This window comes from Heptranchias perlo, chromosome 11, assembly GCF_035084215.1.
Source record: "Heptranchias perlo isolate sHepPer1 chromosome 11, sHepPer1.hap1, whole genome shotgun sequence".
NCBI lineage: Eukaryota > Metazoa > Chordata > Chondrichthyes > Hexanchiformes > Hexanchidae > Heptranchias > Heptranchias perlo.
This window is the reverse complement of record NC_090335.1, coordinates 57,114,790-57,128,576: the sequence shown is the minus strand read 5'-3', so window position 1 is coordinate 57,128,576 and position 13,787 is coordinate 57,114,790. Positions and strand designations below refer to the sequence as shown.

Sequence of the window (13,787 nt, the reverse complement as noted above, 5' to 3'; positions counted from 1 at the left end):
TGAAAGATGGCACCTTGACAATGCAGCACTCCCTTAGTACAAATGTCAGCCTAGATTGTATGCTCAAGTCTTAGGATGGAGCTTGTATTCACCACCTCTGATTCAGAAGCAAGAGTGCTACCAATTGAGCCAAACTGACAACTAAGGGGGAAATTCAGTCAGGCTGCACTCAGAGCAGAACATCACTAGACAGGAGTGCAGATTGGAGAATAATTTTATAGCTCTATCTCTGACTCCTGTCTAGCAAGACTCCAATTCGGGATTGCACCTTGCTAACTTGTCTTAATATTGCACACCTCAGTATAGTAATTCACCTTATTACAACGTTGGTTGGACAAGTGTGTAAACATGGAAGGTGTTGCCACAGTTATGACAGCTGGCCAATGTGATGAAAGAAATACATACTAGATCACTTAGGGACCAGTTCTCTTTCATTTTTGACATTCATTTTGGTGTTCATTTCATAGTTAATTCTTCAGAGTGCAAAGGTGAAGCTGTGTTTTCCCTGACCCCGCCCCATGAGTGATAACATGCAGAATGTACACCAGCATTGCAAAAAGGAGATGGAGAACATTAACAGGGTAGCTAAGGCACCACCTCTGGACCCTGAATTAATTTTAGAGGAAACTCTGATCCCAGCCCCCCTCCCCCCAAAACCCATTACTCTACCTCTGAGTGGCATTCACACGAACAAAAGTGAGAAAAGGCCATTCAGCCCATCAGGTCTGCTCCACCCAGATGGTGTGTATAGAATTATTCAGTCATGGACTGAAGTCAATTCAAGTTGAACATTGCTACAAAACTGCTCTTGAGCTGGGCTAAGCACAAGCTTTTAAAAAAAGGTGATTTAATTAGTGCTCTGGCAATCAGAAGAAAAAGTGACCTCATTAATTTTGGTGTGCTGCATGAGACCATTTCCTCTTGAATGCTTTGATGAAACTGGTGTATTGATGTCCAAAGAAAGGCCAGATAATTAGATTGTGCATGTTTATTCAGAAGTACAAGATGACATCTTGACCTGAATAAAATACCACTTTGAGGGCAATAGCACAAAGGCAGCACAGTGTATTAAGATATATGTGTAGCTGCACCATCGCCCTAAGAAATAGTCCCATTTGCCTCATAAAAGGTTTTCGCTGTGTAGACCTTGAAAAGGAACACACACACCTGCGATGAATCAGTTTGCTCAGTTCTCATTGTAAAAGGCTAAACCAAACAGCAGTTTTCTTAGAAAAAAATGCATTGGAACAGACATTTAAAATAGAGGCACACTCAACATGAAAGCTCTTGAGCTGGTTACATACATATCTGAACTGCTTCCAAATCCCAATAACATCCATACAATTGTTGCAGATTTCTGAGGGCATACTTTACTACAGTAAATTAACATTTCATTAGGAAACAGTTCAAGGAAATTCCTAATGTTCGAACATTCAGTCGGGGTTTTGTTTAATTTTTTTTAAAGTGCAATTGGTAATAGAAACAAAACCATTGCAATCTGGCTCTGTCAATCAGGGGATTTTACTACAAATTGTAGAAACATCAAAGCACTGTGAAGTACTTATATTGTTAAATTCAATTTGGTTAAGACAGTTTTCTTTTAAAATAAGAAACATATTGTAGTTTTAGTAGTTGAAACATAACCCCTCTGGGCTGGGAAAAATCATTCTCCTGTGAAAAATAATTCCTCGAGTCTTGTCAGTGCCAGAATTCACTTACGTTCAAAGAGATGAAAGAGTTCCAGTGGTTCCACCCGATGGTTCAGCTAGGTATGGCAGTTAGTAGCTGAGCCACACCAGCTGTGAAAGTTCTTGGTTTGATCTTGGTTCTCAGCCAGAATAGCAACTGAAGTGCTACAAGTGCTTTGAGGCAGAGGGAAAAATTGACCAGGTTTCCTACTCCTGATCACTATCCAGTGTCATACAAAGGTGAAGAGAGGTCAAAATGGGTTCACTGTGACATCCCTCCATAGTTGAATAGCCCCCCCACCCTCATGTCTCTCAGTGTCTACGGTCAAACATAGGAACAGAAAAGATAAGGTTGCGAAAAGGCCATTCAGCCCATCCCATCGAAGCTCATTCTTTTAGTACATTAACTCTCCCATCATGAAGTGATCGCTTGGGAATTGGGTGAAGTACTGGAGGATAACCACTGCTCACAGAGTGTACCTTAGTATATGTAGGCTAGTGCCTTCAGGATAACAAGAGAAAGGAATAAGGTTGGACTTTAGTGTAGGGAATGATGTATGATTACCCCCACATCAATCATGTGTAACTAGTTTCTTATCCCTTTATTGCTTTGTGTCAGAACTGTGTATTTAGGGAACCATGAGAACATCTAGTTAATGCAGCAGACACATTGAGATGATCGAGTGCAGGGATGTCAAACTCATTTTATGTGGTGAGCCTGATCCAACACCGTGGCACTTAGCGTGGGTCACATTCAGCAAAAGTTATTAAAATAGAAATACATAAAGATAAAACATATTGGTACTTACTTAAATTTAGATTTTATTTCCTACATTGCAATAGTGATTACACTTCAAAAGTACTTCACTGCCTGTAAAGTGTTCTGGCACCTCCTGAGATCATGTTAGGTGCTTATATAAAGTGGAAGTTTTTTTACTACCACTGCTGCTCCCTGATACCTGGCACCTCTTGGCTTGAACCACTGCATCAACATTTGGAGCAAAAGACTGGGCTGTGGCAATCTTGAGCACAGAGTTCAAGTTTGTGTCACAAACTTGAACTCGATATGTAGTTTAGACTAGTTGACATTCATGATGGAGAATACTTATTCACACATGTACGTGGAATTCTTGATGAAAAGGACCTCAGGATAATTTGGTGCCCGTTATTGATAAAACTTGGTAACAACAACTGGCATTTATATAGCGCCTTTAACGTAGTAAAACGTCCCAAGGCACTTCACAGGAGCGATTATCAAACAAAATTTGACATGAGCCACATAAGGAGATATTAGGACAGGTGACCAAAAGCTTGGTCAAAGAGGTAGGTTTTAAAGAGCGTCTTAAAAGGAGGAGAGGTTTAAGGAGGGAATTCCAGAGCATAGGACTTAGGCAACTGAAGGCATGGCCAGCAATGGTGGAGCAATGAAAATCAGGGATGCGCATGAGGCCAGAATTGGAGGAACACAGAGATCTCGGAGGGTTGTAGGGCTGGACGAGGTCACAGAGATAGGGAGAGGTGAGGCCATGGAGGGATTTGAAAACAAAGATGAGAATTTTAAAAATTGAGGTGTTGCCGGACCTGGAGCCAACGTAGGTCAGCGAACACAGGGGTGTTGGGTGAACGGGACTTGGTGCGAGTTAGGATATGGGCAGCAGAGTTTTGGATGAGCTCAGGTTTACAGAGAGTGCAAGGTGGGAGGCCGGTCAGGAGAGCATTGGAATAGTCGAGTCTAGAGGTAAGAAAGTCACGGATGAGGGTTTCAGCAGCAGACGAGCTGAGGCAACACCAATATCAGAAAACCTGTCCTTCAACAGAATGTCGCACTGTAGTTCAATAACTTCCATTGGAGTTCCTCTGGTACATCATGCACATTGACAAAAAATGGTATGCTGAAAATTGTAAACTCTCTATGGTTCCTGAAGTCAGAGAATCGTTCTTGAAACTCCTTTCTCAGTTCAGCAATTTTACCCATGTCCCTTTCTGTAGTGCCATCGCATTGAGTTCCAACAGTGTCACGTACTGATTTCAACATGAAAAAATGTGCCAAGTTACTCTGGGAAATTTGCTTCTCCCACAGCTGAAACTTCACCTCAAAGGTGCGAATGTTGTCGTGGTATTCTGTCACTACTTGGTTGCGCTCCTTCTGTTGAGTAAGTTCAACGGCCACTTGTCACTACAGAACTTAAAAATCAGGGGTCAATGTTTCAAGACATTGAATAAATAAAGAAATCAAGATTCTTGGAGAAAAAAAATCCTGTCACATTAAGCAACTCAAGTAGTACATTTTCTTCATTAAGCATTAACAATAGAAATTAATGCATCGATAAACTTTATTTTTTTTTACAATGGTAAGTCAGTCCCGAGTCTGTGAAAAGCACCAAGTCTGCAAAAACTACTCTAAAACACACTCACCTGGAACACAATTCAGCAATAGCAAGGAGAAGCCACTGACCACATGGTGAAAGGGAAATGAAGAATCCGCAGCCCTATTTAAAAAGACCGGCCTTCAGTCAATCAGCACATCTGCAGAATTTCACATCACAGCACCAGGTGATGAACATTTTGTGCCCAATTTAAAAGGACCAGACTTTCAATGCCAATTGGGAAATGCAGCCAATCAGCGCTTTCTGTCCAGAATCAAATATTTCCAGTGGACAAGGATGGTCAGCGTGCTGGCCAGATGAAATGGTTCCGTGGGTTGGATTCAGCCCGCAGACCGTACGTTTGACACCCCCGATCTAGTGTGAAGGGATTCTCCTCGCTGTGTGTCTACTTCACATTACTAAGCTCAGTATATTTGTAATATTAACTGGCTGTTTACAGCTCTATATTTATGTTTCCAGTCTCTGCTAATGCAGCAATTACTTAGGACTCAAAGGAAACTGGCAGAAAAGTAGCCTGCAAACAGCTTGTATATATTACAGACATATGCCTCCACCATCCCAGTCCATCCGTTCCATTAATATGAATGCATTTTTGGCCTTTCTATGGAGTCCAGTAAATAGATTATAGCAATAAAACAATGGATGGAGAAGAAACACAATTGATGTAAGGGTAATAAAGAACACTTGTATGCATGTCTGATACCTGAGTCTGAGGTGTGAAATTGAACCCTGTTGCTCCCATTTTTTGGGTGTCAAATTGAAGGGGGATGGGGGAGGTCCAATTTTGCAGGGCTATGTCCTGTGCCCCAAGGAGGCCTGAAAGACATCCAACCCCATTTTGGGTCAGACAATATTCAGGCATCCCTGGTGACTGCCTTAAACAGGACCCCTCCTGGAAATTCATCAGTGCTGACTGGGGCATGCTCCACTCAGGTTTTCCTGATCTAGTTGTGGCCTGACCAGCAGTCCTTAAAAGGTCCCACTGGAAGCTCCCAACAAAAGGTAAATATCGGTGCTGTGTGTAAGTGTTTGCCCCTGCAGTCTAGTACCTGCATGTGTATCTGTTCTTAGAAGTCATGTACTTGTTTTCTCCCCTCTTGGGTACTTTGCCTGCCTACACAGCCCTCTGCCTTCCATGTCCCCTGCCACCGGTCCAAGCTTGAATTCCCCCTTGGATAAGCCCACAAAGCTACCGTGTGCCTCGGCATTTTCTGAAGAGTCCATCAAGGCACACGTCAATGCCTCCTTACAAGCAGCAACCCTAACTGCCCCACTCTCACTGATCTTACCACCCAGTGCATCTGCTGGGGGCTAACCTCACCAACCTTCTCCCCATCCACCACTACCCCCCTGGACTCTGCCAGCAAACCAACAATCTCCCCCACTCTCTGCATCTCCCTCCAGAAAGTCCATTTACTCACGAACAAGGTCCTTGCCATCCACAACCTTATCATGAATGTCTGAATTGACATCATGGCTTTGACTGAAACTTGGCTCATGGGTGGCAACTCTTTGTCCCTTACTGAAGCCTCCCCGCCTGGCTATACTTTCCACCATCTGCCCCACCCAAAGTGCCACAGTGGCAGTGTGGCACTTATCACCAAACCACACCTTGGTCTCTCCCCCATACTCTTCTGGTACTTTCTCCTCCTTTGAGAGCTTTGCCTTGTTCCAACTATTTCACTTCGCTTTTAAAATCCTCATTGCAACCCTCAAACCCCACTTCAAATTTCCTACCGAGACATTCTCCCTCTCCTCTGCACTGAACGTATCCTCATCTTTGGTAATTTCAAATTTAATTTCAGCTTCCCTTGCACTCTCTCCTTTGAATCCACCGATCTCCCATCTTCTCTAGACCTCTCCGTCCATATAAATTCTCCTACTCATATTCATGGCCACCCTCTCAGGAGAACCCTCGAGGAAATTCCCGGAAAGTCTCAGCTACTCAAAAATCCAGATGGTTTTCCAACTAATTAATTTAGGGTAAAACCCGTTTCTTCCCCACTTAAAGCTCTAGTCCAACTCTTTTTCTTTGACTCCTTTTTTTCTTTATCTATTCTGATACTATAGGAAATAACTTTACACTGTGGAGTAAAGGAAAATAATAGCTACAAAGGATATTTTATGTCTCTCAAAGTAAATCATCTATATAAAAATAAATCCTATATCTAATTCTAAATTTCCTAATCAAAGAGAAGCACCATAATTTTATCTAACTAAGAGCCCAAATGATGTGCAGTATCAGCGCGGCATTGAACAACAATTTAATTCCTTCTTAATACTCTCCTATTTTTATTGATTGTCCTATGCCACACACTGTTGGATGATTGAAAGGCCAAGCAAATAACCTTTGTGTATGCCACTCTATAATTAGTTGCTACAAGACCTTGCTTGGTCCTAGTCTTCCACATTTCCCCTGTGTAAAACTGTCTAACATCCATTCTGTGACTCCTGCTTATGGCCCATCCAAAAGATGGATCGATCATACTGGAGAATTCACGTGTGCAATATGCAGCACAGATTGTTGGGTACACTAATGCAATGTGCTGTATGATTTGCCCTCTTCCACTGCACTGTAACATCTAGTATTGGAATGCCAGTTTGTATTTTTTTCTTATATTTCGTATTTCTTTTTTAGTGTGGTCTGAACAGACACTTTGGGGGTAATTTTAACCTACCTCGCCGGGCGGGAAACCCATGGGATTGGGTGGCTCACAGATACATCTCCTGCAATCTGAAATGAAACAATACCAATATAGCAGTAGCTTTAAATATGAAGGTTGCTGTATTACACATTGGGTTATGGTCATTCAGTCTGAAGCATATAAAATGCATTAGGTTCAGCATACTCTAGCTTCAAAGTGGAGATTTTAAAGTATTTCTGGCATTCAGATCTAAAAGGAACAAACTCTGCTTAGGCTAGCTGATTATCTTTTCCTGTTTTTTGCAACCAAAAATCTGTAACACACAGTCGTTCACTTTTCTACCTTTCAGCACAATCTGCTTAATTTTGTGTTTGTGCAAATGTTGATTTATTAGTGATATATTAACACTTTGGCAGTATGCTGTCATACTGGCTAATATATAATTGTCGTTTCACATTAAAAGTGTAAAGTAGTTTTGTACTGATTGAATAAATCTACCACTGCAGTGGTTCACATATTTTAGGTAATCCTGAGTTTTGCACTAGTTTTGGGCTGGCTTTAGTAGATTTGAGTTTTCAGAGTGCGTGTTGATATTTATATAATTATATATGTGCTATTGTAAACTATGGTGTGGGGGAGACATAATATCAAATGGGTTGAGAATATTGGTTTTTGCAAGGTAAGTGAAGTGGTTTTAGTTCTATTGATGAGATTCCATAGTTCAGTCACTAAAAGTTATGGCAGATTCACTGCAAAAAAGGTGGAGTGCAGCCACTTTTAGTTCTGATAGGCTGTGTACAAAAGGTTTAATGATAGTTATTTTGGTGTATTGCGGTACAGGGTAGCTTAGTGCTGTAGGCTGTATACACTGTCATTTCAGTGGTTTTCCATAGATTGTGAGGGTTTTGAATGTGGTAAAGTTCTGTGTGATACTTTTGGCAATGTTAAACTACCTTAGGTAGTTATACTGTTGGTATTAGAAAATAGACATTTATAACAGATGCTATGAGGGATAGCTTTGTGCCAAAGCATTTTTGTTATTTTGTTAGTCAGGACTAGCTTTAAGCAGTCTGTTGGTCAATAGATTATGGCGCAGCTGTGTTGAAGGGTTATATTGGGTGATTAATTACGTGCAGTGTGCTGTACATTCTGGAGCCGATTTGGTATTTTTGGGAGTTTGAGTGCTTTAATACGACAGACGATGTGAAGATTTTGATAACATAAAACATGTAGGATGAGGGTAATAGTTGCCATAATGTTATAATATATATTTGTACTCTTCTCATTGAATAGCAGAATCAGTAGCAATAGTCTTGTTAACTTCAGTTCTGGCAGCATTTATTGTACATTGTTATATTTTTTGAGAGAACTTTCTAGAACACAAAATGGGACTAACTGCATTGCTCTCACAAAGAGCTGGCACGGGCTGGACAGGCCAAATGGCCTCCTTCTGTGCTGTAACCATTCCATGATTCTATAAAACAAAAGCTACATGTATAAACAGTACACTGTCAATTTCTCTCTCACTCGCTCACTCTCTTGCACACACACTCCTGCTCTGTTTTTTCAAAAAAAAAATCAAGTAACTTTACCTGAATAAAGCTTTTGAAATTTGTTCTCTAGAAATAGTGAATGAAATATTTTCAGAACACATTGCACAATCTGTGGAGAAAAGGGTAATAAAGTGCTATCTAGTGACCAGAGCTTGTAATTACACAGTTTCAGGAGCCAGTTTACATAGGGATTTTCTATTATAAATGTAGACTTAGGAATGTATAATGGAAAAGTTGACACAAAAGTGTAACAACATAAAGTAAGGTTTTGTGGACAGGAGGTATACACAGACATAAGATTTGTAATAATCTATATAGACAGATAGAAGTGGTTGTTTTGATAAATTTAAATAATGTACATTTCAATTTATGTTTTCTTTCAAGAGGTTTTCAAACATTTCACCTGAACTTAAATGATATTAAAAGATGAAATATTTTCATAACTATTCAATCTATTGGCTACATAGTCAGCAGAGGCAAATATTATATTCAAACATCTATATTTTAATTCTTTTTCTTTTCCAGAAATGATACCAACATTTCCAAGTGCATTGAAAGGTGAAAAAGGTCCACCAGGGGAGCCTGGTGCAAGAGGGCCAACAGGACCACCTGGACTACCAGGAATACCAGGTCGTGGTCTTCAAGGACCAGCGGGAAAACCAGGTCTGCCAGGTCAGCCAGGTTTTCCAAGTGTTGGGAAGCCTGGAATGCCAGGAATAGCAGGTAAACCAGGAGGGATGGGATTGCCAGGTCAGAAAGGTGGCATGGGACCAAAGGGAGAACAAGGGCCCATGGGACCACCAGGGCCACAAGGACCACCAGGTCCTTCAGGTCTTCCTGGATTTGGAAAGCCAGGTAGACCAGGATTGCCAGGAAAACAAGGGCCAAGAGGAGAGCCAGGACAGAAAGGATTGCCAGGATTTCCAGGTTTGTCAGGACCTAAGGGACAACAAGGAATAGGTGTACCTGGATTACCAGGATTAAAGGGCCCACAAGGACAACCTGGACAACCAGGCCCTGCAGGACTTCCAGGTGTATCAAAATTAGGTTTCAATGGTCTCCCAGGAGCTCCAGGAGCACCAGGTAAAGGAGGATACCCAGGTGAACCAGGACCTCAAGGTTTGCCAGGAACACAGGGTGCTCAAGGACCCCCGGGATTGCCAGGTGTAGGAAAACCCGGTCTAGATGGACTTCCTGGTCAACCAGGTTTTCCAGGTGGAAAAGGTGAAAAAGGACTCCCAGGTTTACCAGGGCCACCAGGAATGCCAGGAGTTGTAAAACCAGGGTTTCCAGGGCTAAAAGGTGAACGTGGTCATGGTGGGCTTCCAGGAGTACAGGGACTCAAGGGTGAACCTGGGCCTGCTGGTGTTTCTGGAATCCCTGGTCCTCAAGGTGAACGAGGACCACCAGGGCTTCCAGGGCAAATTGGGCCACCAGGTGGTTTAGGTTTTCCAGGAATAAAAGGAGAATATGGGCCAGCTGGCCCTCAAGGTCCTCGAGGCCCAAAAGGTGAACCCGGTGCACAGGGATTGCCAGGTGCACCAGGATATCCTGGTGAAGAAGGACAACCAGGTCAAAGAGGTTTGCCAGGACCAATAGGACCAAAAGGAGATGTAGGACATAAAGGCCCACCTGGTTTACCTGGACCACCAGGACTATCAGGATTAAAAGGGGAAGGTGGGTTTCCTGGAGAGAAAGGTATCCAAGGTCCTACTGGAATACCAGGGATTGCTGGTCCAGGAGGTCCAATAGGGCCTCCAGGTCTTCCAGGACCAAAAGGAGATAAAGGATTACCAGGGCCACCAGGGTTACCTGGCATAGGAAAACCTGGAGTTCCGGGACATATTGGACCAACAGGAAAACCTGGCCCAGAAGGTCTTCATGGAATATCAGGAGCACCTGGCCCTCCTGGACCTCCTGGACCTCCAGGTCCACCAACTGTTCAACCAGATATAAGACAGTTTCAACTTCCAGAGATGGGACCAGCAATTGACGGCATTAAGACACCACAAGGATATATCAGTCAACCAAGTAAAAAAGGGAAACATTTAGGAATTAGTCCAGAGATGCCAGCATTTACTGCTAAACTCACAATACCTTTTCCACCAGTAGGCTCTCCTGTCAAGTTTGATAAAATCCTTTATAATGGCAGACAAAGTTATAATCCACAAACTGGCATTTTTACATGTGAGATACCAGGAATTTACTATTTTTCATATCATATTCATTGTAAAGGTGCTAATGTATGGGTTGCATTATATAAGAACAATGAGCCACAAATGTATACTTATGATGAATACAAGAAAGGGATCCTTGACCAAGCTTCTGGGAGCTCAGTTCTTGAATTAACGCATGGAGACAAAGTCTGGATGCAGCTCCCATCTGAACAAGCAGCAGGACTTTATTCAGGACCGTACGTGCATTCATCTTTCTCTGGATTTTTACTGTATCCAATGTAAAAAATGTACACATGTAAAACTTTTAAAATATGATTTTTGTTACCTTATGAAAGCTACATTTTCACTACAAAAGCAATGACTGACATTTGTAGGATAATTAACTGTCTTTCTTTCTTTGATGGAAGGTTACTGTTAGGTAAATCCAAAGAAAGAGTAGACCATGTCTGTTTTACACATTATAAATGTATATTAAAGGGCTAGGAGACAAGAGAATCATACTCTGAGACCCATGGGTCACTCCAAATCAATGAAATAAAAGTTTTCTTGTCCTGATAGTTGATAGGAGTCCCAAGTGTAAGATTGCAGAGCCTCTGCATGGTTCCCAGTGGACTGTAATCCACAAGAGAACTGTTTGGCACAATTGGAACTAATTTTCCAATCACAATTAGAGATGCTACATGCAGAAAGAATTTAAGAAATAGGCTCTGAAAGCCTTATAATTATAGGAGGTATTCGTCTAAAGTTGAGGTTGAGATACGTTTTCAGGTTAATGTAAGAAAGTGCTTTGCATTTGTTATATGTTTTACCTAACCCGGGACTACTTGATACTGATACCGGGTACAACATGGAAAAATTGTTCCATTTCCCAGGAGCAATCCTGCCTCTTTATAAGGGCAAATTCACAAAAAACTGCTTAGAAAAACTTACATTAACGATGCAACTCTCCCTGTCCGTGAAAGGGGGAAAAGGGACAAAAGATTATTTTCATCAATAAAGTATGATCGAACATGAACAAATTATATTAGTATCTACTTCACATAGAGAACCTTGGGGGTTTAATAGCAGCCTACCAAGTACTGAACTGCAAAGTTTCATCGTCCACCTCCTCAGTTTAAAAAAAATTGTTCAAAACAACAACCAGTTGTTTTGAACAATTTGATGAAGATGGAAACAATGAACAATATCTAAGGTTTCTTGTGAAACATCAAGAAATTGACTTTCCTCTGAGGAGGGGGAAGATAAAGGATTACTTGTGCAGTCCACTGTAGCCTTATGGTTTCTGCTCATTCACCCACTTATTTTTTTTAAATGTAGTATGATACTAATATTTATCCAGATGCGTACACTTGGGCATCTGCACATTTCTTTATTTAAACAGCCTAGAACCATAGAAGTTTACAGCACAGAACGAGGCAAATTGGTCCATTGGTCTGTGCCGGCTTGCTGCTAGAGTAATCCAAAACTAATCAAAATGCCCTTTTCTCTCTCTCCATAGCCCTGTATCTTCCTCTGCTTGAAATATTTATCCACTTTTCTCTCAGAAGACCATTTTGGGTTAGGCATTTCTTTATTGAATGCATAGATTAGTGCTTCATTTACTAAGTTTCTAAGAAATACACGAGCACATAAATAAGCAGGTACCATATCATGGGCTTGTTAATTTAAACATGAATTACTAAACAATTTACAATGTTGAATATGTGAAACAGGCTTGTGCCACCACTTCTATCTAAAGGTAGTGTGAAATCAATGAATGGAAAATTTCATGGAGGTTGGGCATTGCTTTATTTTTTCTTAAATAAATGTTTAAAGATCTCATCAGGCTGTCAAAATATAGGAAGCAATATTGTGTTTTGTCTAAGATTTCTTGAACTTGACATGATAGTTGAAGTACATAACCACAGTTTTCTGATGACATCTGCCCGTTGTAACTATTAATAAAATTTCCAGCTTTTCAACTATAATTTATTTGTCTTACTACTGATTGTCTAAATTTTTATATGAGTAGAAGGGCTGCATCAAAATATGAAATGAAACTAAAACAAAATCCAAATAGTGTTAAAATTATTTGTTCATTTAAACTAAAATCTCTATAGCTCATGCCAACTTCTCATCCGGTTTTGACTGAATCACTCACATTGTTTTCACAGCCTGTGTGATTTATCACTTTTCTTGCCTTTTTGACAGTTTGAATTGCAATTCTTTCCTAATTTACTTCCAATTAAATTTTCCATAAAATGCAAGGGAAATTTCAAACATTAAAAAGATTAAAGAAGGTTTAGCCAATGAATATCTCTAGTACAATTCCCAACACCCCCCCCCCCCACTTTTTGTTTCCTTCTTGGTAGTTCACAATCCACAACAAATAGCCACACCATGGTATGTTTACCTGGTTTTAACTGATATTTGCATTATTTTAACAAGTGCTTCACTGCTACAGTATGTCAGAATTGGTAATGTTTCTACTTATAGGAATAGCATTTTTTATTTTTATCAAGTTTTTTTTTGCAGCACGCTATTTTGGCGGGTCACAAATTTAACAATTTTATAGTATTAGGTGCAGGGGAATTTTCATTTTAATAACTAACATTTTCATAAAAGGTCCATTAAAGGGGGTACAGTTACATGGTGTGTTGTTGCTACAACATACTGTACTATACTGTTGTGGGCTTTAGGTTTGGACACATAATTCCTCCATTCAGCAGGGATCCAAACTCAGGCATGCCAGGCAGGTGCCAGAAATTAGTCACCTGCTCTCCATAAGCAGACCAGCATAAACAGAACCCAAGAGCAAGCCACCTATCCACTCTTCCCATTTAGAAGCCATGTTGAGGGGACCTAACAGGAGAAAAGAAAGTAATTGAAAAATGAGGAAAATAAATAGCATAAAACTTCAATGTTAAGTGTAAAATGACCAAATTTTAAAAATTCACCAAAGTAAGCAGAAGACCCCTCTATATAGTATCTAGCAGTAAGACATGATGTTTCATTTTTGATTGATTGATTGCAGTAACACCCTGAATGTAATGTAACAAACTTTTTTTTTCTGGTAACTAGTGCTTATTCTGTATTATCAAAATTATTTTGTACTGAATTGGAAATTATTGTATTAAATATTTAAACACTTATTTTCAGCTTCACTTTGAGAAGAATGTTTCTTATTTTGTGGAATGTTACTTTACATGTGACTTTAAAGAAGTTTTTTCATGATCATGTTAAATGAGTTTGCAATTTTGCAGCTTGCAATGCTTCATGTTTAAATTGACATTTGAACAAGTTCTTACTTCTTGGTTTCCATTTGAAAAAAAATTTGTTAACACACTCGGTCTGCTTA

At 40.4% G+C, this 13,787-nt stretch overlaps 1 protein-coding gene across 1 annotated transcript in view; it reads left to right on the top strand.

The window, feature by feature from the left end:
• Window positions 1-13,568, top strand: part of LOC137327387 (collagen alpha-1(VIII) chain-like) — a 129,343-nt gene extending 115,775 nt beyond the window's left edge. Inside the window, exon 4 of the mRNA XM_067993121.1 lies at window positions 8,799-13,568. Within this exon, the coding sequence (XP_067849222.1) occupies window positions 8,799-10,732 (1,934 nt within the window). The 3' untranslated portion in view covers window positions 10,733-13,568. The remainder of the gene's footprint in view (window positions 1-8,798) is intronic.
• The last annotated feature ends 219 nt before the right edge of the window (window positions 13,569-13,787 follow it).